Source organism: Mirounga leonina, unplaced genomic scaffold (genome assembly GCF_011800145.1).
Source record: "Mirounga leonina isolate KUSES-001 unplaced genomic scaffold, KU_Mleo_1.0 Mir_94, whole genome shotgun sequence".
Lineage (NCBI taxonomy): Eukaryota > Metazoa > Chordata > Mammalia > Carnivora > Phocidae > Mirounga > Mirounga leonina.
The window spans coordinates 23,231,007-23,258,308 of NW_023270855.1; the positions used below are offsets into that span (position 1 = coordinate 23,231,007).

At 42.3% G+C, this 27,302-nt stretch overlaps 1 protein-coding gene across 1 annotated transcript; it reads right to left on the reverse strand.

The window, feature by feature from the left end:
• Positions 1–1,997: 1,997 nt before the first annotated feature.
• On the reverse strand, positions 1,998–23,826 carry ARL6IP5 (ADP ribosylation factor like GTPase 6 interacting protein 5). Its single transcript, XM_034998006.1, has 3 exons — positions 23,348–23,826; positions 6,560–6,777; positions 1,998–3,644 (listed from the first exon to the last, which is right to left on the reverse strand). Exons 1-3 carry the CDS (start codon positions 23,521–23,523, stop codon positions 3,472–3,474), a joined length of 567 nt encoding a protein of 188 aa, XP_034853897.1. The 5' UTR covers positions 23,524–23,826; the 3' UTR covers positions 1,998–3,471.
• Between the last annotated feature and the right edge of the window lie 3,476 nt (positions 23,827–27,302).

The following is a 27,302-nucleotide window of genomic DNA, read 5'->3' on the forward strand; positions in this document are numbered from 1 at the left end:
CACTAGATGTGCAGAATCTGAAATTTTGTATGGACGTGGCATGAGCATTAGAAATCAGGAAATCATACATTGGTGCCTCACCTGAGTGAATAGTTGGCATCTGCTCTCTTTCTCCTTTTATATAATCATAGGTGGTATATAACAAGCAAAACAGGCTAGAGGAAAATAAACCTAATGGGGAAAAGTTTAAAAATACATTATTTAGAAGGACGAGTCATGGGAAAGAAATATGGTGTTTCCATTTTTTAAGGATAATTTAGTGTATACTAAAGTATCCACATTTGAATAGCTATAGTTTCAATCAGGTAACTGATTTTACAATAGCCAGTGGCTGAGAGTTTTTTTCCTCCTATGTTACCATTTCTATAAAACTTGCATGCCAAGCAGGTTGGTTAAGAAGGCCCTGCTGTAAATAAAACTTTGTAAGTATCTAGCATATTCTACATCAAGAGGCTAACCGCTGATGGGATATAGTGCTCTAAACATGTTTAAAAGCCTACTATATATCAGTGGTTGAAGTTCTTGAAAGCCCTTATGCATTTACTTGTATAGCCACAGTATTAATGAAGTCAGGAATTTCAAAAATCGCTAATAGTCCTAAAAGAGGGCTTTAATTTAATTTTTATTTATTTATTTATTTATTTAAAATATTTTATTTATTTATTTGACACAGAGAGACACAGCAAGAGAAGGAACACAAGCAGGGGGAGTGGGAGAGGGAGAAGCAGGCTTCCCACCGAGCAGGGAGCCCGATGCGGGGCTCCATCCCAAGACCCCAGGATCACGACCTGAGCCGAAGGCAGGCACCTAATGACTGAGCCACCCAGGCACCTCAAGAGGGCTTTAATTTTAGATGTGCAAAGAGAAAAGATGATCCAAATTCATAGCTTACTGATTCACTACACAGATTTTTGTCAAGAGACAGGTGAAGCAGCTTACTTACACTTTTTCCATCTACCCACTCCTACCCTAAAAGTCTTAGTTGAAGATTTTAACTTGTTTTTTCTTTTTTTTTTTATGATTTTATTTTTAAGCGATCTCTACATCCAACGTGGGGCTCAAACTCACAACCCTGTGATCAAGGAGGAGTCGCACACTCTACTGACCGAGCCAGCCAGGCGCCCCTTAACTTGCTTTTAAAATGCAATGATTTACAGCTCTTACATGCTACATTTTTATATTATTTTCCTTCCAGAATGGACCACCAACCATTAGTAATTATAATGAGTATATTTTTATTTAAGTTGTCCCTTTTTCCAAATAGATTGCACTCCGTCTACAGAATTCGTGTAGAAAATGGAAAGGGCTCAAATATGTCAGGTTTAAAAAAGGATCCCGTTGGGATTCAATTTTTTTCTGGCTGGAAATTAATAAAGTATTAAAGTATTATTAAACAGTACCATAGTCCCCCCCCTCCCTTATCCAGTGGGGATATGTTCCAAGAACCCCAGTGGATGCCTGAAACCACATATAGTACTGAACCCCTTATATATACACTGTTTTCTTCCTGTACACACCTACAACAAAGTTTACTTTATAAATCAGGCACAGAGATTAACAACAAAAACTAATAATAAACTAGAACAATAATAATAATATGCTGCAATAAAGGTTATGTGAATGCAGTCTCTCAAAATTATCTTATTGAACATACTCACCCTTCTGTGATGATTTGAGATGAGAAAATGTCTCCTGGGGAGATGAAGTGAGAGGAGTGGAGTAGGCATTGTGACGTAGTATTTATCTACCGTTGACCTCCTGAGGATGTGTCAGAAGGACGATCATCTGCTTCTGGACAGAGGCTGACTGCAGGTCACTGAAACCATGGAAAGCTAAAGCACGGATGGGGGGGTGGGGGGCGGGGAGAGATTACTGTATCTGAGACACGCGCTGAGTGGTTTTTGCCGTACAGCATGTCCTCATCGTTTAGAGGGCTGGCACCAAGTATCCCAGATATTTCACAACAGATGTGCATTAAACAAAGTCTCACCAATAAAAATCTTTGATAAATTTTATTCTCCATATTTGGGTAACGGTACAAACTACACCATGTCTATGAAGTCACAGTGCTGTCGCTGTACTAGAAAGGAAGGCTGCAGGTTGGCTGAGAAATTAAAATGCAAGACAAAGCAGGAGGAACATATGCTGTTGTTTCTTATTTTAGGACGTACAGAGAGTCTCTTCAGTAAGTACTGCTCCAGTTGTCTTCATAATTCAGTGTTAGGGAAACCCAAATGTTTTCTGTTCATCTATGAAATCACTCAATTGGCAAGCAAAACATTTTGTATCATCTATTTCTAAATACAGGAGAAATAAAAGGAAGGAAGTACCAGGATATACACACTCATGCTATCTTGATGCTAATGCCTTATCTATAAAAACATACGGTTGTAACCATTGCTATCTAAAATTTTTATGAAGTGCGAAAGCCACTGATGACTCCATTTTCATAAGTCTTTGCTTGGTCACCTACAGATGCCTTTCAGATTTCAAAAGACCAACCATTATTGTTCTCTTTGTGCCCCTAAGAAATCAAAACAGTGTACATTGATTTCCTTCTTTCTAAATGTTCCAGTTAAAAACTAAACAGTGAAAAAAATATATAGGAAACATTATCTTGGACACCTTTTTGTCAAAACAACAAAAAATGTGCAATACAAACAGAACTCAAGTTTTATTTTTTTGTTGTTGCTTTTTTTGACAAGACTGTCAAGAATAATATAGGTTATATAGCTATAACCTTAAAGAAGGTGATATTTAGGTTGCAACAAAATACCTGCTAGTGAAAAGGCATTACTAGCATTTCAAAAATTTACAAAAATTTGACAAAATATTCTCCTAAACAGCTATCTTTATACTTGTAAACAAAATAAAAACAACTGGTTTATCCAGTTTCCACTGCATGTCAAACAGGCGGCAAAGTGATACAGATCATCTTTGATTTTAAAAGAAAAGTAATTAAAAGCTAAATTAGTTTAGACTGCACATATTATAGTCCCAGGGAATATTTTTGGAGGAGGACGCTGGGGTGGGGGGGTGGGGGCAGGATTAAAACAGGCTAATGTGTGATATCTACTTTAACAGTTGTTTTTTTTTTTTCATTTACTTATATTGCCTTGATTGCCTTACAATTAGTTTTTTCCCTACAAGCTAACAGTACTGTTGCTATACAATGCAAAATTCTTTTTCTTTTATTTCTCTACAGAAGTAAGTGTGATCCATTTCCTATCAGTTTGCATAAACACACTTGAAACTTCAGGCATAATAGGAGGGCAGTTTTCTTGTGGGTTCTGAGGGCTTCTCTCTGGAACATCGGAGATGTTAACAGTTGGGCCTATACATGCATGCTGCCACAGATAGGTGGATGGTACAGGAGCCTCCTAGTTCGAGAACACAAACGGGAAGTAGGTCTGGATAAGGGCAAAATGCAACTTGATGTCCACCGCAGCCCTATCAGCAGGTCAGCCGTATTTACTCCTTCACTTTGCTGATATAGTCAGCGATTTTGGAGACATTCTCTTCCTGCTGTTCTAGGGCATCTAGGACAATGCCCATCGGTGTCCTCTTCAAGCCTATTCCCTCCATTTTATTCTCCAGTTTGTTCTTGAGGTTCCGGAGTCTCAATGACGCGTGGATGAACATCACTGTGGGGAAGTGAAACCTGGTTAGCATGGAAGCAACTGTTCTTTGTCCGCCTCAACCTTAAGCTCCCTGTCTTCACACTTTGGGGAAACCGCCTCAGTTAACTGAAGACAAGTTCCGATCTCTAATTGATCCAAGTCCTCAAAGGGATCCTTGGACTTGGTCTAAAGCTCTTCTTCGTAAAGTCACATATTAAGTTTTCTTTGTGTGTGAAGGTAAACATATTCAGCAGGAAGGACCCTAATCTGGCAACCACACTCCCTCCCGTTGATTTGTTAACTTTCTGCTGCTGGCTTAAATGCCTTGAACTTCAGTGAACCGACAGGATTCCAATTTACATAAAAACCGACTTATACAAAGTTTTCCAGAAAGGAACTCATGCTCAGTTCACAGATTATCTTCCTGCAGGAAGCATGCAGGTGAAGTCCACCTAGGATGTGCCTCCCGAGGGGCAGTTTTCCAAAATGCTGGATATAGATGTACAGAACTAATGGTTTTATAGATCTCAGGTACCTCAAGGTTCCCCAAATTTGCTTCATCACTTACAATTAGTCATGTTTGTTTACTAAGAAACATTCCCAGGCCCCTCTCCTGGACCTCCTGAACCAGAACCATAAAGGGATGGGCCTAGAATCTGTATTTTAAACAGGTACAGCAGTGATTTTCAAACTCCTGCGCACAAATAAATCACCTAGAGAGCCTGTTAAAAAGAGGCAAATTCCAGGTCTCCACCACCCAAAATTCAGACCAGTAAGTCTGAGGTAAAGCTCCACAATGTAAAAAGCCAATATTCACTCTAGATGATTCTCATATATGTGATCTTGGACCCTCATTTTGGGAAACACTGATGTGCATTATATCTGGAGACTTACAATCTAGACTGGCCTTTGGAAACACTTGAGGAGCTTTCTAAAAATACAGGTTTTGGGAGGACCGCTCTCAACTCACAGAATCAAGATCTCTAAGGGATCTGGCTGGGCAATCCATTTTTTTAAAAGTGTCCTGTATGATTCTGACAATCATCAAGGTCTATGAGTCACGAATCCTGTCTAATTTCCTTATTTTATAGATGAGTGAACTGCAACCCATATAGGATACCTAGTCCAGATCACATGGCTAGTTTTCAGCAGGTCTAGGAATAGAAATCTGGACCCTTGGGGCGCCTGGGTGGCTCAGTCGTTAAGCATCTGCCTTCAGCTCAGGTCATGATCCCAGGGTCCTGGGATCGAGCCCCGCATCAGGCTCCCTGCTCAGCGGGAAGCCTGCTTCTCCCTCTCCCACTCCCCCTGCTTGTGTTCCCTCTCTCGCTGTCTCTCTGCCAAATAAATAAAATCTTAAAAAAAAAAAAAAAAGAAATCTGGACCCTTGACTCTCTACCTATGATCTATTTCATTACACTGGCCTGTCTCAGGCCCTGATGTGGAAAGGTACTGAAGTTAACAAGCTGTGTGTAAAAGCAGACTCTTTGAAATACTAAGCCTCTAGCACATAAGGAAAACTTCAGGAATATTTCAAAAAGTCTGAATTTGCTGATTCAAATATTTTGTCCAATAAGGGGCACCTGGCTGGCTCATTTGGAAGAGCATGCGACTCTTGATCTTGGGGTCATGAGTTCGAGCCCCACATTGGGTATAGAGTTTACTTAAATATTTAAAAACAAAAACACATATCTTGGGGCGCCTGGGTGGCTCAGTTGGTTAAATGACTGCCTTCGGCTCAGGTCATGATCCTGGAGTCCCGGGATCGAGTCCTGCATCAGGCTCCCTGCTCGGCGGGGAGTCTGCTTCTCCCTCTGACCCTCCTCCCTCTCATGCTCTCTGTCTCTCATTCTCTCTGTCTCAAATTAAAAAAAAAACAAAAAACAAAAAACCCACATATTTTGTCCAATAAAGTGTGGGATTCATCCATAGATATTCTGGGCTTAATCTAACATAACTCCAAATAAGCAACTGATTTTATTTAATGAAATAAATGCACATGTGAAGTGCTATTAAAAGTTAAAGGGATCTTCTTGTCACATAATACATAATTTTAATTAGATTTCTGCTGATGAGGCTGGAATTATATCTGTTCTCTATTTCAGGTTTCAAGTGTTTGGGATCTCAGTAAACAACGCATGTAAAATTTAGAAAATACCTAGTTCTCTCCACCAAAATTGGAGTACTTGGTAACTGTATTCTGGGCCAATTATTCTTACAGACTTAGGGCACTTTGATACTGAACGTGATCTACTGAGTAGGCAGAGAGTAAATAGTTTATTTCCAAATGAAATACATTCATTGTGTGTCAGGACAGTATGAATGGCACTTAAAGATTGAGAACAGACTCGAATATTCAACAAATCTGGAGGCCGTTGTAGGCTGTGCAAGTTTCTTGCCATGGGAGTTGGGATTTGTATTTCTTTTGTGCAATGTTGTTTTTTTTTTTTAAATTTTTTTTTTTTTTTAAGATTTCATTTATTTGCGAGAGAGAGAATGAGAGACAGAGAGCATGAGAGGGAGGAGGGTCAGAGGGAGAAGCAGACTCCCTGCCGAGCAGGGAGCCCGATGCAGGACTCGATCCCGGGACTCCAGGATCATGACCTGAGCCGAAGGCAGTCGCTTAACCAACTGAGCCACCCAGGCGCCCCTCTTTTGTGCATTGTTGTATCCCCAGAAGAGTGTCTGGCACGGAGCAGACACTCTTATAATATAATATATATATTCCACTCTTACGTATAATTCCACTCAATATATATTTGTGGAATTAGGGAACCATCAGGCCTTGATCTGCTGTGGCAGAAAATTCTGATAATTTTGCAGACATGCTGACACACATAAAGAACAGGTTAGGAAATTTCCAATGAATAATCGCGCCTACATGGATTTTTCTTTTTTTTTTTTTATGGCATAAGAGAAGAAGACTGAGGTTCACTTACGCAACAAAGGAAAAGTGATGCCAAACACAAAGACCATGACTCCCCCGAACATGGATATGAGGAAGTAGCTAGCCAACATGACCACCATAACAAATGTCGTGGGATACTGCTTCTTCATCCGGCGGAGGATGTCTTTGTTGTGGGCTGCCCACACGAACCCTGTGAACACGAGCACCACTACAATGCCTCCAAGGATCATGTTGAAGGGGCTCAGGAACCTGGAATATGAAGAAAAGGGGGAGACTAGGTCAGCACTGGTAGCAGCCGGGTGTGAAGATGAGGAAGGTGAGGAGGAGTCAAATCACATGTTGAGTACTTAGCATTTTATCTAAATTGTCTCATTTAATCCTCATAATGCAATGAGGTAGATACTAATTATTCATTTCTCAAATGAAGAAACTGAGGCATGGAGGTGAGAAAATGGTGGGGCCAAGATTGACACTGACCAGCAAACTGGTCAGTCCATCTTATTAGAGGCCCACAATTTTCAAAGACATTTTCCCCCCAAAGTCCATACATGGTTTGTATTTTTTTTTTTTTTTTTTTTTGTATTTTAAAACATATTAAAATATGTCTGAAGAATCATCTGGCATCTTGCTGTTTCTATAGCTGGACAACTTCGATCTTGTTCATCACCTTGCCAAACGGTTCCTTTTTCAGAAACACAGGTACCATCCAAACTTTTTATGATACCTTTGTTTTCAACTGTTGTGCTTTGCTGAACCAGAGCAGCTGAATTTGATACATGTTCAATGTCATTTCCTTCAAGAATTAACTCATTCTCCTGGGCTTGAGATACTGAACAAGCAAAGCCTCATCCGAACCCTGCAGATGTATTTTTCACCCGAGAAATTTTGGATCTCAACAAGAGAACCATTCTTCCGGATAACAACATTGCTGGGGAAGTGAGCATAGCCGGACCTCCGCCTGTAATGGAAGCCCAGTGTAATGCCCTTGCTCACGTTCTGTACGTGTTTATGGGTAGTGCGAACAGGAGCCTGTCCCTTTCTCTTGCCCCACGTTTGTCAGCCCTGAGCCTCTTCTTTCTCCTTCCAAGAAGACTGAGTACACTGATGAGACTGACGTCCTTTCACGATCACTGTGTGTCCCTGCAGAGTGATGTTGACATTTGCCGGAACATCACCATTCCGATTGCTGAGAACGGTCTTCATTCTCACAGTAAATGCGGCAAAGAGCTAAGAGACTTTTAAAATTTAAAAGAGATGCCTCTTTCGGAGGGGCTGTTTCGCTTTCATTACATCCTGGGCTCTCGTGCACACCGGAGACAATGCTGACATATTTTCTGAGCTCTTCAGGTTTATCTAAATCCTCACAGAAGCTACCACAACAGATATATGCAGAGGTCCCATGATGGCCTCCATGGGCCAGACCCAGTCTATTGTCACATTTGTGCTTGGATGGTACAGTGTTTAAAAAAACATTTATTTGAATCCCAATGTGTTGAAAAAATCCATACAACTTGGGATTTCTAGCTTCTCCTGTAAACAAGAAACTCTAACAACAGTAGGCCCACTTTTCCACACGTCAACGACTGGCTGGAGCATCTTCTCTTTCAGATAGAATAAATGCTCTCCAGTTAGCCCCCCTGTCCCCACCGCCATCTACTGCATGGCCCTCACTGAGCCGCCATTCATCGCTGCTTGTCTAACAGCTGCCCTGCACTGCTCTCTTACATAACCTGCCTGGCCCATGGAGGCATCGGAGTCTATGACTCCTGGCACAGAGACTCCATTGTGATTCTTTAAAAGGGCCGAGAGTGTCATTAGATGAGCTACCAACTGAGATTTCCAAGCACAGAGCCTCCGGCTTCATTGTTACATGAGCCAAAGGTTATACTACTGTTGATAAGAAAGAGGAAAACGAGACCCAGTATTTCATAAGTAAGAAGGATTGGGTATTGTGGCCCCACTACCACCCAACCCACTGTGTCTACACAGCCCTTAATATGACATTTGTGGTCAGCTAGTACAATTGAGTTACTTTTTACCCTCACAACAGGCTTAACGAGCATTTTACTTGGGAAGGACAATGAAGGTCAGCGTGTTTTCATCACACTCTGAATATCAACGTGACTGATTTGGAAATGAGGGACGGGGTTGGGGGAGGGAACGGGAATGGGAGGTGATGCCAAGAGCTTACTTTCTCTGAAATAGAACAGATGAAGGATTCACACTTATAGTAGGGTTCATATTTGGGATAACTAAGATTTAAAAAAAAAAAAAAATCCCTTTACATTTTAGCTCTAATTCTGCCTTCTGAAACACAAAAGCTAACTGAAATAGTTTCAAATAAGAGTAGAAGTACCACATACCTTAATGGGCAAAATCAGGGATATAATCAATGTGAAACTGCTTTGGAAAAGTTAAAAATTTCTATTAAGATGCATGGAATTGGGGCGCCTGGGTGGCTCAGTTGTTAAGCGTCTGCCTTCGGCTCAGGTCATGATCCCAGGGTCCTGGGATCGAGTCCCGCATTGGGCTCCCTGCTCAGCAGGAAGCCTGCTTCTCCCTCTCCCACTCCCCCTGCTTGTGTTCCCTCTCTCTCGCTGTGTCTCTGTCAAATAAATAAATAAAATCTTTAAAAAAAAAAATGCATGGAATTAAACCACATGGCCATAAGTGGTAAGAGTAGTATAGTAGGACATAATTTAGAGCTAAACCCTATAGTAGTAAGTTGCTTATTTCACTCAAAACTCTTGCAAATATTCATCCCCTTCCAGGCAATAAATCTCCCCCTCAGCATAGAGTCAAAGGAAACAAATAAAAATGCAAAGACTGAGTTGTAACAATCGTCACATGAGTGGTATTTATGATGAAAAACTTTTAGAAGTAACATACATGGCCACCAATTTACCAGAGATGGTATATGCAGCTATTTTTAAATACTCAATAATATGGAAAGATATTAATAATATATCGAGTGGGTAAAAGTAATCATAATACATTCTGTTTGGTGGATTTATATATGTTATGTAGCTGAGAAGTAGAAATTTTTATAATTAGTACATTATTTTGCAATCAGAAATAAAATGAACATTTAAGAAAGGCAAATATAAAAATATAAAAGCAACTGCTCCCTAGCCTAAGACCCAGGCTTGGCACAGGCCAGCTACAACCGCCCACCTTTACTTCCATTGTCTCTCTGACAACATTAATGCAATTGCAATTCAGATGCCACAGCGAAGCTGTTCCTTCTCCCACCCAAACCTTGGTTCCCTGCCAATTCTCCAGATCCTCTTGTGGCCAGGTGCACCACCCCACTCCCCCACACTTTCCCAGCATCCAGCAATTAAACTGTTCTGTCTGTTGTTCACCAGTTCTTTATCATCTGGGTCCACAGAGTCACTCTGTACTTTTTCTGTTTTAAAATTTTATCTGGGTTATGCTGTACCTTCTGCCCAGATCTGGGAAAGGGAATAGGCCTGGGGAAGGGAAGAACTGGACAGGGCAAAAACAAAATCTTTCTCAGCAGGTGGTAAGGAAACTGAGTGGAGAGGCCCAGAAATTGTTACCGATTAATAAATCTCATTCCTAGCACTCAAAAGATTCCCAAAAGAGTTATACTGGAAGACTGGAGCAGTTATACTGGGTAGGAGCATCGTGGGTAGTTTATTCCCATTTGTTTATTAGTTTCACCCAAATATTTTTGAGCTGTAAAGAAAAGCAAAGATCAACATTAACGCAAAAAACTAGAGTGGAGAGTTCAAGTTTAAGGAAACTGCTTTGCATAAACTGCAAATAAAAGATGGTTGGTTGGTAGCAAACTAGCAAAGTATCCTACTCAGTTCTATCTAGAATGCCTACTAAAATAATTCGTGAGGTGAAACATACAACAAAAAGTATGCCAAGCTTTGTCTATTTTCCTCTGGACAAGCAAAGTACTTGGTGGCCATGTACGTTACTTCTAGAAGTTTTTCCTCTGGACATTCATCTATGTTGAATGTCTAAATAAAGCCCAGGACAAAGAACAACAAAAAATCCAGGCCTGACTTAAGCAATTCCAAATTTGCTTTTCACCTGTTCCTGTTGCTCATGTTCAAGGGAAAAGACCGGAGCACAGAGCCCTATAGAACTGGTTTTAGCTTACAACACACCCAGCCACAATCTATAATTAGAAAGTAACCAAGTTTCCAAGCTGGAAAAAATGAACAAAGTTACTCGGAGCAGAAATGGTTTTCTTCCTTATTCTTAAGTCCCATTCCATTCTAACAAAGAGTAAAATTTGTACCACTCCAATGCCTTGGCACCTACTTGCACTTGGAGGAAAATAAAACACATACACCACCCTCTAGAGTTTAATTTCATTTTCCAGTGAGTACAGGAACGTGTGAGCCAGTTCTCATCTGCGATGAGTGAAATTTTTTAGTCAACAGCTGGGCTCTTAGTCATGCCAGTCACAATAAAGCCCAGGAACCTTTAGGCAAAAACTCCCATAAATATGCTACCCCAGCTTTCATGGGGACAATTGCCACTGGGCTTGGATGGGTGGAGTTTCATTTACTGGTAGTCCCCGAATGAAAAAGGGTGGGAGGAAGGGAGGCAGGAAGATAGAGGGAAGGGGGAAGGACAGAGAGGGGTGAGGGGACTGAGGGAGAGAGAGAATATAATTTTCTGATAGGACCTAGTTCAACAAGCCAAAAGCATTCAGTGTTTTTCTAATGTGAGGCAAAAACATATACCTACATACATATGCATTCTATTCCGTAAGTAACTGAGTAAATAAGTAAATAAATGTAATGGTTAAAAATTCTACTGGAAATATTGACGGTTGTGAAAAGGTTTACAACCCTATCACAGAATCCTGTAGTAGAGTGTTCAAAGATAAATAGCTTCAGTCCCATTGCACAGATGAATAAACTGAGGCCCGGAGAAGTGAAGAAACACATTCGAAGGGGTCTAGGGGAGAGGAAAGGGTGCCAGCTGATGTAACCGTGACAGCAATTCATAATATAGCCCTTTGTGTATTGTTAAGCAGCTACAGGACTCCAGTCCCCCTTCCCCCACACCCACCCATTCTCGGTATTCTTCCAATTGGGGTCAGGAACAAAGAATCATTCTGGGAAATCCCTTAGCATTCTGGTTTCTCTCTGAAGCAAGGTGGCTATGAGCAGGTGTGGACACGGGGTCCTGAATGTGCCAACACGATTCAGCTAGCTAGAGCTATAGTTTCAGCATAAGTTCCTGAAGTGGGGGGGGACCAAAAAACTTGGCTGATCACAGAATTTTAGAGGTAGGGCAGATCTTGAAAAAATATATCTCATTCTACACATAAGCAAGCTAAGGAACAGGTTAGTAAGTATGCTCCAAACCCATAAACTGTAGAGTTGGCGATAGATAAACGTTTACCAAAACGGAGATCCTCAGATCAAGTTGAGTGCACCGTTGGTAATTCCCAGCAACTGCAAGGACCACAAGAGCCAAAAAGGCAGTGCAATACTTCTAGAGCAGTAGAAGCCGCTTTGCCCCGAGTTCCAATTTTCTAACCCAAAAAAGGTATTTTTGTAGTTGGGTTCCTGAGGAAGCCTGACTCACCAAGAAAGGAGGGAAACAATTTACTCACAGTGGATTTCTCTAAATTGGTGATGTTTTTCTGTGGTCCTTAAATAGCCAGAGGGGTCATTGCAAATATGAATTCACCCATCCATTTCCTTGCTTCTCCTTGCTCTTAGAATAAAAACAGTTCGTTACACAGGCTCCAAGGGCCAGCTATGTGTGTTGCCAGGCCACCGCATACCACTGTGTAATTTGTACCTGGCACAAGGAGGCCTGGCTGGGGTGGTAAGTGGGGGGCTACAATCCAGGCCAGATTTGACTCACTAACCAATTTGGCTTAGGATGCATCTGCTAGGAGTAAGGAGTGCTTTCAATAATCAGTCTGAGGGGGCGCCTGGGTGGCTCAGTCGGTTAAGCGACTGCCTTCGGCTCCGGTCGTGATCCTGGAGTCCCTGGATCGAGTCCCGCATCGGGCTCCCTGCTCGGCGGGGAGTCTGCTTCTCCCTCTGACCCTCCCAACCCTCCCCCCTCTCATGCTCTCTCTCTCTCAAATAAATAAATAAAATAAAATAAAAAAATAATAATAATCAGTCTGAGGGAGCCTGAGGGCTAGCAGCAGCCCTGCCTGTGGTCTTTTCCTACGCCACCTCCTGATTCTACACCCCGTCCTCTGGGGCTTCGATCTCCCTCTAGACCTTGCCCTGTCTCTGGCCCCCACAGGCCTGCGCACAAGCCATTCTCTGCCTGATTCACTCCTACTTCCTTCAAAACCCAGCCTAATCAGCCCTTCTGTCTCTGGTCACATCAGAGCCCCATATAGTGGTGCTCCTCCTTCCTAGCCTCATCACAGTGGTGGTGTTACATTTACTTGAATGAGGATTGGATGCATGTTTGTCTCCCACTGGATTAAGCTCTATGAGGGCAGGGACTGCAACATTTTCTCCCCGGCACCTAGCACAAGGCCTGCCTGGCACACAGTAGGTATTCAATATATGTGTGTTGAAAGAAAGAAAAAGGGCGCCTGGGTGGCTCAGTTGGTTAAGCGACTGCCTTCGGCTCAGGTCATGATCCTGGACTCCCAGGATCGAGTCCCGCATCGGGCTCCCTGCTTCTCCCTCTGACCCTCCCCCCTCTCATGTGCTCTCTGTCTCTCTCATTCTCTCTCTCTCAAATAAATAAATAAAAATCTTTAAAAAAAAAAAAAAGAAAGAAAGAAAGAAAAAAGGTAGGTAAGGATCTTGCGTATTTTCATGTTATTTAAAGGAAGCTCAGCAACTTTCCATGGGTATGAATCAAGTGACAGGAGGTTTCTCCCAGACAAATCACTATTATTCTCACTGCACACTAGACATTACTGGAGAAATAGTCCCTGTCTTTGTACCTTCATAGAGTTGTGATGAAAGGAACAGAGGAAAAAGAAAAGTAGGAAATATCATGCGTATGCCCGTGCAGATGTGAGGTAGAATGATTGTGACATGGTCAGAAAGGGCCCTTGGGCTTGCTGGCAGGAGGAACTTTGTAAGTCTTGCCACTGGTACGTGCTGGGGGTCAGGAGGGAGAGTGGGAAGCACAGGAGACTCATACTCCTGCAGACATGTCTAGATAGGCCCCTTTTGCTCTTTGATCCCTCAGATAACCCCAATGGCCTTCCGTGGTTATTTTGGTTTCCCAGCATGGCTTCCATCCTGGCAAGTACTATTTCTGACCACAAAGTATAGATGTAAATGTATAAATCAGCTTTGAGTCAATGTGATCAGGGTCACCTTGGCCTAATAATCACCAGGTAAAGGAGACTTTGGAGCAGTTAAGGTGGGATGGGAGCCTGCCTCTTTTGTCACAGAAAGGGCGTAGTAGCCTAACATTGAGATTTTTCTTAACCACTTGAATTAGGAAGACCCACAGTATTTATTGTATCCTTGTTGATACTATTTGTTGCATCCTGTCCACTTGGCACCATGAAACTAAACATTCAAATGATCCACTGTCTTGGCAGCAGCTGGCATGTTTAAAGTATTCACAGTAAGACATACCTTATGAACTTCCATGTTTTCTTTTGTGTTTATTAAGCTAATTGCTTATTTTATTCTTAATAAACAGTGAGTTGGGCCTGGTTTAGAAGCCATATATCTCAGACTTCCCACAGTGATGGAACTTCAAATGATCTGATTAGCTTGCAACTGTTCCTTTTTAAACTTTATATTAGGGCAAATTTCTACCATATACAATGTTAGAGAGAATGGTATAATGGACCCTCATGTATACTCATCATTGCTTTCAACAATTAGGAACCTATGGTCACTCTCACAACAGATAGTCTTTTGGAACTGAGGTGGAAAGATCTTTTGTTTACAAACTGTTCCTTCTGAATCCTTTCGGTAGAGTAAATTCAATTGTTTTCCCATGGCAGGTTCTTACAGCGCTGAGAAGGCTGGGGATGGGGAAATGAGCCCGGTGACACATAATCTTCCTTCCTATAAGGAAGCTCCTGTCTGTTTACCTCCCACCAACACCCAATTTCTGCATTCCCTTCTGTTTCTCTGAGACAGGGAAAAACCACACTGATGGCGTACGGAAGCGGATTATAGAAGCAGGAACCAAAGCCTTGGTTTTCTACTTCAGACGGACTTTCTGCCTTCTGCGTGGTGTCTCCGTTAGTGATTGCTCCATGGAAGGGCAGGCTGGGAAATCCTGTTTATGGTAAATCCTTGCAGAAGGGAGAGGCAGCCTGCAGCTTTTGTCTGAGATCACAGGCATGAAAGTGTTCTCTGAAACAAGGAGCAAGCCTATTGCAACAAGACAGAGGAGGATGTTATGGGTATGTATTCTGAAGCTGAGTGATAAGGGATAGAATTCATCTGTCCAAAAGGAAAAGAATAAGAAATTTCCAACAGTGCTGCACATTTTGGTATTAAGGTCAAGTTCATCTTTTAGAATTGGATTTCTTATGCAGAGCTCTCGGCCCCTACTAAGTAGATTGAGAGCTTTTGCCTTCTAAGAATGGGGCCAGGAATCCAAAATATGCTCATTTGTACACATATCCAGAATCATTATAAATCCTAATGTGGGAAAAAGGAGACAGAAACTACCATCCCCAGGCTGATGGTGGCAGGGAATATATTTTTTTTAAAGTGTCCGGGGAAAAGTCAAGAACAAGGTTGCATAAGTGGTGTCCGAGGATTTAATAAAAGGCAATCCTTATTTGATGAAGAATTTTGAGATTAAAATTTTATTGAGCACTGACAGACCTCTTAAAGTTCTGTACTCAGAAGAAGCACGTAACCCATGAAGGAAAGACATATGCCTGCATTACATGTGCCTCAAGTGCAGATAAAGACGGATGGGAGGGCAGGAAGGGATTAATTCTGGGAGGACTGGGAAGGCAGGGTGGAGCTATACTCCTGCTCGTATCCTTGGTGCCTACACAGTATCTGACACACAGCAGGTGCTCAGTAAATACTTATTCAACTGAATAAAAGACATCTGAGCTGCAGGGGAGGATGGGAAGGAAAGGTATAATTATCCTTTCCCCCGTCCACATACTCAATGCCTGTCCCATTTTCAACACCTGAGTTTTGAAATTTGGGATAATAATGCACAAAGGAAAGAAGGTAAGTTGAAAAGAATGTGTTTATGTGGGTGCATATTTTTGTACACTTGCTATCCTTATATAAAAATTAATTATGTCTGTAGTTTCATCTTGCTGCCCCTCTAGACTCTAAACACGATGCAAGTCGGAATCACAGTGTCTTACTCTCCACTGTATCTCCTAGCCCGGTGCCTGAGAAGTTGGCAAATGCTTCATAGTCTTTGTGTAGCGAAAGAAGCAAAAAAGAGAAGCAAAAAAGAGAAGAGTAATATTGTAGCATTGGCGTGGAAGCTGATTAATCTCAAAAACAGAATTTTCTGCTAGGTTTTGGCATAAAAGAACTGCAATTAATTCCATCTGCAAATGTTTTCATACATTCCCATCCAGGGCTCTCATATCCTTTTCTTCCTTTACCAACTAGAAACTTGGGTTTTTCATCCTTGCAGCATTAAAAGGTACAAACAGTTTGACTATTTTTCAATACCAGACATTGGCAGCCATAGGCCTCAAATATATTATGGGACCACACTCATTTTAAAAAGATTAAAGTAACGCTCTTTTCAAACAGAAGTACAAGCCTTCCAGAAACGCCTTGCCATTTCAAGCAACTACAAGCATAAAGTGGCACCTGCAATTTCCACCCTCTGGAAACACCCCCACAGGCCACATGGTGAAGAAGTACTTTAAGAATATATGGGCTCATTCAGCAGCTACACTGTGCTGTCTTAAAGGGGAGGCCTGAACATACACATCTGAAAATAAATGAGCCTTTTAGCTGGAGATGTACTGGAGGCATTTATATATTTGAAAATTTTGTGTGTGGTTGGTGCTTTCTGATGCCACGCCAGGAAATAAGACTCCTGATGGCAGGGAGGAATTTGTGAGAATAAGAAAAGCAAATAGAGCGCCTGGGTGGCTCAGTTGGTTAAGCAACTGCCTTCGGCTCAGGTCATGATCCTGGAGTCCCTCCCTGGATCAAGTCCCGCATCAGGCTCCCTGCTCTGCAGGGAGTCTGCTTCTCCCTCTGACCCTCCCCCCTCTCATATGCTCTCTCTCATTCTCTCTCTCTCTCAAATAAATAAATAAAATCTTTAAAAAAAAAGAGGGCGCCTGGGTGGCTCAGTTGGTTAAGCGACTGCCTTCAGCTCAGGTCATGATCCCAGGGTCCTGGGATCGAGTCCCGCATCGGGCTCTCTGCTCCTTGGGAGCCTGCTTCTCCCTCTGCCTCTCTCTCTCTGCCTCTCATGAATAAATAAATAAAATCTTAAAAAAGAAAAAAGAAAAGCAAATAATACAAATGTGTGAGTTGGCGATGGAGCTGAATTTGGTTAATTAGGAGCCTCAGAATATTTGCAATATGACTTAACAGAGAAAGTATTTTACTTCATAACAATAAAAGAGGCTACTAATGATTAGCAGTTTTTGGTCCTATTTAGCCACACCAACTCCAGCCCTCACCATTGTGAAACTGGGAGTTTGATGGGATCAGTACTTCTCAACTTCAACCTGGGGGTGTATATCAGAATCACCTGGGGAGTTAAGATCCTGGACCCACCCAAGAAATATATATTCAGTATTTCTGAAGTTAACACCTGGGCATATGGGTACATTTATTTAAATTTTCTCAGTGGTTCTTTTGAACCAGACCAGACCAGTGCTTCTTAAATTTTAATGTGTCTATGAATCATCTGAGAGTCTTGTCAGAAAGCTGACTGATTCAGCAGGTCTGGGAGGGTGCCTGAAATTCTGCATTTCCAACAAGCTCCCAGGGTGAAAGATACTGCTGTTCCATGGCCCATACTCTAGATTTCTCCAGCTCAAATCTTTTGGCATTCTGTTAAGCACAGAAATTCCTGTCCACAACCAGAATGTATCACATACTGAGCACTTAAACTGCAAGGGCAATTAGGTGTTGCCTTTGCTTTTCACTTTGAAAATAGAGGCAGAGACTTCTATTGCTGTTTATGATATAAAAAGAATATCGAGGGGCGCCTGGCTGGCTCAGTCAGTGGAGCATGTGACTCTTTATCTCGGGGTTGTGAGTCTAAGCCCCACACTGGGAATAGAGATTACTGAAAAAAAAAAGAATATCTAGTGCCAAGATGTATTGTGTAAAGAATGGAGGAGGTAAGTCATATCTTCTTCAATCTTAGGCATTTTCCTTTCTTGATTTAAAAAATGCAAAGCCACTTTCAGCAAAACACACACTTCCCAGCTTGTTATTCATGCTATTCCTTTTAAGTCACCCAATCTCTTCTGAAGTGACACCTAAATCTCAAAAAGAAACTGAAGTCTTCAAGGGAAGCAACACAAGTGTTTATAAGAAACACAAGTTACAATTATGACAAAACCACTAAAGTATATCCATCATCTAATACTTCTAAGAGAAGTCACAAGCTGTGAGAATTCCAAATATACCTAGAACCTAGGATTTAATATAATAACAGCAGCTACTGTTTAAATATTATCACTTGCTGGGCCTTAATGCACTTTATATTAATTAAGTCATGTAATTCCAATTTTATGGTAGTGGAACTCCAGAGCACATGAACTTTTAAGCAAAAATGAAGAAAAGCAACAGCCAGAATGCTGTCAAAAAATAGAAAGTGAGTTTGTGGAATCAGTAGAGTCTTCCAGGCAGATTAATAAAAGAATGATAGCGTAACAGATTTAATAAATCAAGGATAATGATCAAAGCCATGTAAGCTTCAAATCTGCTCCATTCTTAATGTTTGAAAAGTCAGAAGCCAGGAGCTAAAATCAAATTGTTTTGCTAAGAAACTGCCAAGAACTGTTTTTTGTAACTTGTTATAAACTAACTTGCATTTAGTGAAAGTGATCACCAAATTATCATGATTTTCTTAGCAACAGAGCTGTGGTTCTCCACCAGGGGTGATTTTGACCCCCAAGGGACATTTGGCAATGTCTGAAGGCAGTTTTTTTGAGGGCCTGGGGGCTACTGGCATTCAGAGGGTAGAGAGCAGGGATGTTGCTAAATATCCTAAAATACACAGGACAGCCCTCTACAACAAAGAATTATATGATCCCAATTGTCCATAGTACTGGTGTTGAGAAAGCTGGCAGGAGAGTATTTCACCAAAATTCTACAAGGGCAATATGAATCAGTGAAGAGTTTGAATTATAACCTTTTCTAAATGGAATGTTTACGCTGTCGTCATCTTAACCAATATGTAGCAAGTGCAGTCAGCAATGACCCAGTTAGAATCACTTTAGGAGCATGCTGTTGCTATGTACTAGCGTATTGCTACGTGCTTCAAAATAATTTGTTCCATTAGGTAGGTTAAAAGTTGCCCCCGTGACTACATTGAGGCCTTCTGTTCATTTATTTACTCTGCATTCATCAACTGAGCATCTGCCAAATAGCAGGCCTCAGGGATACAGCAAGTAAAAGTAATGATAACGACGACAAGAAAAAGAAAAAGCAATCACAAACAAAACCCACAGTCTCTGGCCTCAAGGAATTTATAGTCCAGAGTGGAGACAGGTAAACAGACAACTTAAAAGCCTGTGAGGGGATTACCAGGAAAAATACAGGCATGGGTGTGCGGCCCAATTAACACAAGGAAGTGAGGGACAAAGGGAAAATGTCTCCTGTGCGGCCCAATTAACACAAGGAAGTGAGGGACAAAGGGAAAATGTCTCCTCAAAGAGATGGTACCAAAGCTGAGTCTTGAGGGAGAGGCAGGAGTAGGTGAGTTAGCAACTGGAGCTTGGGTGGATGGAGCTGTTGGGATAAAGATGCTATGTTTCTCACACCAACAATGATTAGAAAAAAAACACCACCACCACCACCACAATAATAAGTAACATTTGTGGAGCAAAAACTAAGAGCTGGACACTAGTCTAAGAGCCTTGCCTGTAGTAACTCGGATAATCTTCACAGAAGCCCTATGAGGCAGGTTCTATAATTAGTCTCATTTATAGATGAGGAGGCTGAGGCACAGGCACAGCTGAAGTCCAAGGTTACACAGCTAATGACTGGCAGTTGGGATTTAAAATTTACTTAATGTGGCCCTGGTGCCTGAACTCTTAACCACTACTTTATACTCTTTAAAGAGCCAGAAGATATGACAACTATCTTCAACAAGGACTGTTAGCTAAGAGACTTACTCAGAATTAATCTAAGAGGCAGAGTAGATCTATTGAGTGGAAGTCACATGCTTGGTAAACCAGGCTTTTAGGATGAAGACCAAACTTCTAACCATGGATTGATTACGAGGCCCTGCCTGATGAGGCCCTCAGATACAGATTTACCTCTATCCTAATCCCTCTTACTCTCCATCTTGGGAAAGGCAGTCCTTTCTGTTGTTTTTGGAGCTAGATGATATCCACTTGGTCTTCCCTCTTCTTTCCTGAGAGTTGGAAGAGCAGGCTTTCTGCATCCTGACTCAGGCCAGTTTTCAACACAGGAGAATTCACAGTTGAGGCTAGAGCCCTGCAACAATGCCCTGGAGGCCCCTCCTCACTACTAGGGGACAGAACCATTGAAGAACACCCTTTGAACATGGTCTCTTCCCCAGTAAACACCCAGGCCACATTTTCACACACACTCTATCAAGATACGGGAAACTATCAGATGCTGTAGAAGACAGCCCCCAACTCTGCTCTGACCCACCCATCTACTGACATCACTGAGAGGAGAGTTCCCTTTAGAATGAGAAATGTTCCAGAGTCAACTAAGCTCTCTGACCTTGAAGATATTTGGTTTCTTCCAGCTTTAAGAGATGAAACTTCATGACTCATAAGAAGATGGCACATTATGGCACATTAGGGGCACCTGGGTGGCTCAGTCTGTTAAGCATCTACCTTCGGCTCCAGTTGTGATCCTGGGCTCCTGGGATTGAGCCCCTCCTGGCATTGAGCTCCCTGCTCAGCCAGGAGCCTGGTTCTCCCTCTCCCTCTGCCCAGCCACCCCTCCCCCACCCGCACTGGCTCGTGTTCTCTCTCTCTCTCTCAAATAAATAAATAAAATCTTAAAAAAAAAAAGATGGCACACTGTTTAGAGCACAAGACTGCGTCTGTGACTTTGAGCAAGTCATTTATACTCTCTGCGTCTCAGGAATAATAATAATCATAATAATATCTCATCTCACTGGGTTGAATGAGATAATGCACGTAAATTACTTAGCAAATACTTGGCACACAGAGCACTCAATACTCAATAAATGTTTGCTTTTATTATTATTATTAGATTATAAAGAAAAAAAGTCATTTGTGGAAAAATCACTGACTGTGTGTTTGTGGATGCAGAGAAAACAGTTAAAGGTCATATACCAAATTTTTACTGGGGTATGAAGGAGAGGGAAATCTCGTATTTTACACACATGCAATTTTCAAAATAATTTACTGCTAGCCTGTGTCTTTTGTAAATTTTTAAAAATAAGAATAATAAAAAGTAAAGATGGCTATTTTTTACTTTTACCGTCAAAAAGTTCACTGCCAACCAACATTTCTTATTTAAAAAGGAAAATGGGAAGGGCCAACACTCCAAAACTGCCTGAGTGAGTAGGCTAAGGCACCATAATGAGGGAGCTATATTTAGTAAGGGGGCTGGACCCTGACCTTCACAGTGAAAAATGGATTCCAACAAAGCAGCAAGGCTGCCCAAGCCTGTGTCTGGTCTGGGCAGTACCCCTCTTTGAAAAGCAATAGTTTTCTCTGAACATTTGACTGGTGTGTGTCAAACCTTGCCGATATCTAACAAAACAAAGCAGGCAAAACAAAACACCTCATATCTAGATCACCAGATAGTATGTCTGGCTTGTTTCTTTACTAAGAGGGAGAAAAGAAAAAGAAAGCAAACCAACAGATGCAATCCTATACACTATTTATTACGTTTTAAAGAAATGTTTTAGTGTTCTGGAAAATGAGCCTCACGCATAAGGTTAGGGGAAGGTTCAGGAGGCAGCTGCCCCAGGCCTTAGGCCTGTCCTACCCTAGCTAATTTTAACTTGGCTGCCACTCTAATTCAGAGTCGTCTCAGAGCCTGTGCCCTCCACACACCAAGTCATTCTCAGAGTTTGTGATTCCTTAAGCAACACAGAATGAGGATCTGTGCAACTGTCTACTGAATCCCACAAATGAGCATTCTCTTCTGCATGGGGGCAACGACCCTGAACCACATATGGAAATTGTGAACTCTCTCTGTGCTGTGTTCCTGGTCCTATAGCTTCTCAACAATTGTCACATGCCCTTGGGCTAGAAGTCATGTCTAATTGATCTTGGTGTTGTTTTGAGCTTGGCACAGAGAAGTGACTCAATAATAAATAAGCCAAAGATCAGCAAACCACCCTAAGAAACCACCCTATTTGGCCTTTCCCACACCCTCCAAGTTTGGATTTCTCCTCTTTCTCCCAGGCCAGCTTGTACTTTCCCTCTCTAATGGCAAGCAAGTTCCTTTATAAAATCTGAGGTTGGCTTTTTCTTTAAAGATGCATAGAATCAGCAAGATCTAGAATATCACCATCTTGCACAAGTGAGAGAAGCATTTCTTAAAGGGTAAACTACAAGAAAAGGTGGTTTCTAGTAAATCAGGTGTGTGTGTGCGGGAAGCGGGTGGAATCCTATGTAACACAGAACCCTTTTTATTTTAACATCTGTTATTGAGAAGGCCTTTAATACGATGAGACCACGGGCTAGGAAGTGAAGGAGAGAAAGTAGCCACGCCGGACGACTCCTGGATGAAAACGCAAGAGAACCCGGTTCCTAGAGTCAGGACAGCCTTCACCCCACACCGGGAGATGCGCCACCAGGAAACACCCACCCTCTTGCTCCCAAGCTCATCTTCCTCCTACAGTGCAGCGGGCACTAGGCGGATAAACCCACAAAGCGCGTTGCTTCTTGGGTGCCCTTTTTACACTAAAACCCCCAGAATGCAGAGTTCGGATCCACACCCAGTCGCCCAAGTCTCCCAGGGCTGCGCCCCTTCCCGCCAGCCCCAGGATAGGGTTACACCACTTTCCTCTTTTTTTTTTTTTTTTTAAGATTTTACTTATTTATTTGACAGAGAGAGACACAGCGAGAGAGGGAACACAAGCAGGGGGAGTGGGAGAGGGAGAAGCAGGCTTCCCATGGAGCAGGAAGCCCGATGCGGGGCTCGATCCCAGGACCCTGGGATCATGACCTGAGCCGAAGGCAGACGCTTAACGACCGAGCCACCCAGGCGCCCCTCTTTTCTTTTTTTTTTTAAGCTTATTTATTTTAGGGGCACCTGGGTGGCTCAGTTGGTTAAGCGTCTGCCTTTAGCTTGGGTCATGATCCCAGGACCCTGGGACCACGACCTGAGCCGAAGGCAGACGCTTAACGACTGAGCCACCCAGGCGCCCCTCCTCCTTCTTATTTTTAAAAGACTGGGGCGCTGCAAATACCTACAAGAGCCTAATCAGGGCACAGAGGAAAAATAAACGTCAGTTTTTCTTGTCCGAAGCTGGCAAAATTTCTTCACCCCTAGAAATGCCCCCACGTCTCCGCCCGAGGCCCGGTAAGGAAAAGGGGACCCCAAGATTGCTGCGGCCTCGCCCTGACAAGTTTCCACAGGCTTGACCGCTTGCACTTGCCAGGGCGGAGGCTGGGCTTGGAGAGCGTTTCCACATCCCGGGATCCTGTATGTACACCCGGAGCCCCACGGTGCCGCCCTCGATCAGTGCCCCGGAGGGGGACCCCACTTACCCCACAACGGAAATCATCATGGCAGCCACCACCAGGTAGTTGGTCTGATAATAGAGCAGGTTGCTCACCACGCGGTTGTTCCATTTGGAAATGTCCCTGAAGTCCGGCCGGGCGAAGCGGTCAGAGCCAGGGAAGAAATCGTCCCAGGCGCGGAGCGGGGCGAAATTCACGTCCATGTCTAGTCTCTCAGCTTCTTGTTCTTCTCCTCTGGAATCTGGCGGCGGCGGCGGCGCCAACCGATCGGCTAAGCTGGGTTAGAGGTGACAGCGGCTCACGCTCAGCGGGCTCTGCGGTTGGTGAGCAGCGGAGCGAAGGAAATTGGGAGCGGGCGGGCGTTTTTCTCTTCTTTACTTCTTGATTGGCTCTAAGAGGTTGGTTACAGAAAAAGTGGGGCCTCGCGACGGAGCAAGGGGCAGAATGCAAAATAGAGATGAAATAGAAAGAAACGAGCGGAAAACCCCAGTGTGAAGCGAGATGGCATTGCCTTCCCTGACAGTCCGAATACACACAGCCTCCTTTAGAATGCCCCCTTTTGAGTGTTCAACATAAGAATGTGTTCTGGATTTTAGGGAAATTTTTTGCAGCTGTTCAGATGCTAATCTAAGTGAAATGGAATGGAAGGCAACTATAGTGTTACTGGAAGATGAGCTGGTTTTGAAAACTGAGCAGTTACTAACCTCTGCACATCTGAATGCAATTCTCATGTTTTCTGTTTCACCATGAGTCACTATGAGTGAAATCAGGTTGGCAAAATGGGAAAGAAGAACGTGTAGAATGGAAGGGTTGGCTTGTTATTTCACTTCTATTTTTTTGTTCTCCATCTCTATCTTCTCCAGACAAAATTATTGAACTACTGTGCTATTCTGATGCAGTGGGCACTCTAGGCACATCAGCCTTGAGCTGGGATGTTGTTCACCTTAGAAAGCAAACAATGGTCTGCAGTGACCAATAGTGTAGAGTAATTGCTTAGGGTTAGATATTACTGCTATTGTTACTAATAATAGCACAGGCCATGATTCATCTGTATGGTATTAATAATAGTGCGCTAACCTGATTTGTTTTCTGTGGTTTATAATGAATATCCACTGACTTTTCTCTATCTTGTTGCAATTTTATTGTTGTGGTTGTCTCTGAGTAGGCTTGATAGGGGACAAAAAGGTAGAAGATTTCAGTATGATGCCAACAGATATTTTGAGTCCTTTCAAGGCTCTGTGAAAGCACTCTGGGGGATTTAAAAAAAAAAAAAAAAGGTGAGAAGAATGCAGCCTTGCCCTGCCTTCAGGGATCTTGCAATGCAGTGGAAACACTAACTTAAATGTATTACAGTAAGAGGAGTGCTAGGTAGAGATGTGCCAGACCTTAGTGCTCAGTTACAGGAAGTTACAGGGTGTGGAAGAATTCCCTGGGGCTTAAGAATTTCAAGGAGCAACACTGCGGGCAAGCTGAGAAAATGATCTTGGTCATGACCAGCATACCAGCACCATTAGGACCCCACACCTGTTGGAGATATCAGTGAGCATTCGGAGCTGTGACCAAGAACCTTCCAACCGCTCAGGACTGCATGACCATAAACTGTCAGATGTCTGTTAGTAATAATATGATTCCTCATTGATCATAGGCAATTGATATCCAGTAAACATTTGTTCTGTGAATTTTTATTTATTTGTTTAGAGGCACCTGGCTGGCTCAGTTGGTAGGGCGTGACTCTTAATCTCAGGGTCTTTAGTTCCACATTGGGAATGGAGCCTACTTAAAAAAAAAAAAAAAAAAAAAAAGAATGAATTTATTTGTTTAAACCTCCGAAGAGGTTTAAAAATAAAGAAATGAAAAAAAAACCGGATATAACTGTATTTAGCATGATTTCCTTCTCCCTCTCTCATGAAGTATTAACCATGCTTCTCTCTCTGGCTGCATACGAGAGAATTTGTTTTCCCACTACACATTTCTATCTTTGTCAAAATAATTTTAAATAAAAATGGACGCATCTGGAATCCTTACTTGATTTCAGGTACTCTTCGAAATGCTATTAGTAGCAGCACTTTGTCATTATTCATTCAGGGGTTGGCCTTCCTGCAGCTCCTATATCCACACTTGTGCTTCTAGATAGACCCATTCTGAATATTTATCTGTCTGTATACAAACCATAGTGGATAGTCTAATAGTTTATGATATATTACCTTTGAAATGAAATAAGTCTGTTTCATGTCTGTTACTTCCATTGCTGGCAAGGGCAGGTGGCTATTTCTAATTGGCCTGTCTGAGCCAATGGGAGTGCCTTGGTGTCATCTACCAAAACACCACCACAGGAGTCTAGGTGTTAGGCACATGGATGAAGGCCTAGATGCCTTTGCAGTCCTCTTCATTGTCCATCAGCACCCTGTTCCCAGGCCTCAGCTTCCTCCCTATGAAATGGGTAGGTTTGGACTAGATGATCTCTAAAGCACCTGTTGGTTTTTATCATCTGAGGGGGGCTGTGGAGCTTGCTGCCACTAATCGGAAGGTCTCCTCTCTGATCAGAGAGTAGCATTGCTGGGGCCCCGCCCGCATGAGTCTGTTTTGAAAAGTGTGGGCTTAATCTCAATGGTTTCTATCTGCAGAGTAGTCTCGGCAAAATTAAAAAAAAAAGAGGTTTCTAGGTTGATACTGAGACATGTGACCCACGAAAGTGGCTGGTGTCTCCTGCTACAGACTGTGGACTGTGAACTCTGTCTTCTCCCATTTACTGCCTGGCACTGACTTTCAGCTCAATGAGTGCTATTGAACTGAACCTGATTGAGGGATAATAAAGGACAAAGAGGAGACAACATATAATTTATTAACAGCAGTTACATTTACCGAGTACCCATTAGGTTTTACGTACTCCATGTCAGTGGTTCTCAAGCTTTATTTTGCACAGAATCATCCAGGGTTTTGCAGAAGGTTGGGGATGGGGCCTGAAAACTTGCATTTATAACAATTCCCCAAGTGATGCTAATAGGACTGATCAGGGGATTATATTTTGAGAACCACTGTATTTCATTCAGTTCTCAGTCTTACAAGGCAAATATTTTACAAATGAAGACCCAGCAGTATCCCGACTCTTATAGTTTGTTAAGTGGAGAGTTAAGAATTTAAACTGTTCTTCCTAATTCTAAATCTAATTTTTTTCCGGCTCCAAGAAAGGATATATGTATATATATGCGCATACATACATATATTTTTTTGAATACGATGTTTTGTATCCAGTCATCCAGACACCCGCCCCCCCACATACACACACTTACATCTATCTATCCATCATTTATGTCTGACTATGGAAGAAAATAGTCCAAATTTAATCATTTATCTTCAGGTGATGCGATTATAGGTGTTCTAAATTATTCCTTAATTTTTATGCTTTTTTTCTTTATACTTTTATTTAAATACATATTTTTCCCCAGAAAAAATGTTTTTTTCTATCCAGTTCCATTTCTGCTGAACTTCTTATCTGACAGAATCATGTGACATTAAAAGATTACCATTGATATTCACAAAGGAGGAAAATGATAATCTCTCCATCCCACCACTATAAACTGATTTAGATTTTATTCTTAAAGTGTGTACTCTTATGCAAAAATGTTTCCTGAAAATTTAAGGTGAAAATTACTCCGATGCTTTGCCTCAGAGAGACGCTCTGCAGCATGAGGGTGGCTCTCCCAAGGAGTTTTTTCGCAGAATATACCATTTTTTATAATTATTAATTAGCACGTAAATTGTATAAACGTATAATGTATTATGTGTATATTTTCACGCAACTTATACACTGGATAAGATTTATGTAACTAAGTGTAGTTAATCAAGATTATAATTACATGCAAAAGCTTTAAAGCCCAAGGGAGCCTCCGCGCCGTCAACCCCACCCCTTCCCCTGGCCCCGCCCCCTTGCCCCTTTCCGCTCCTCCCCGTCCTGTTCCAACTCTCCCTGGCGGCCCCGCCC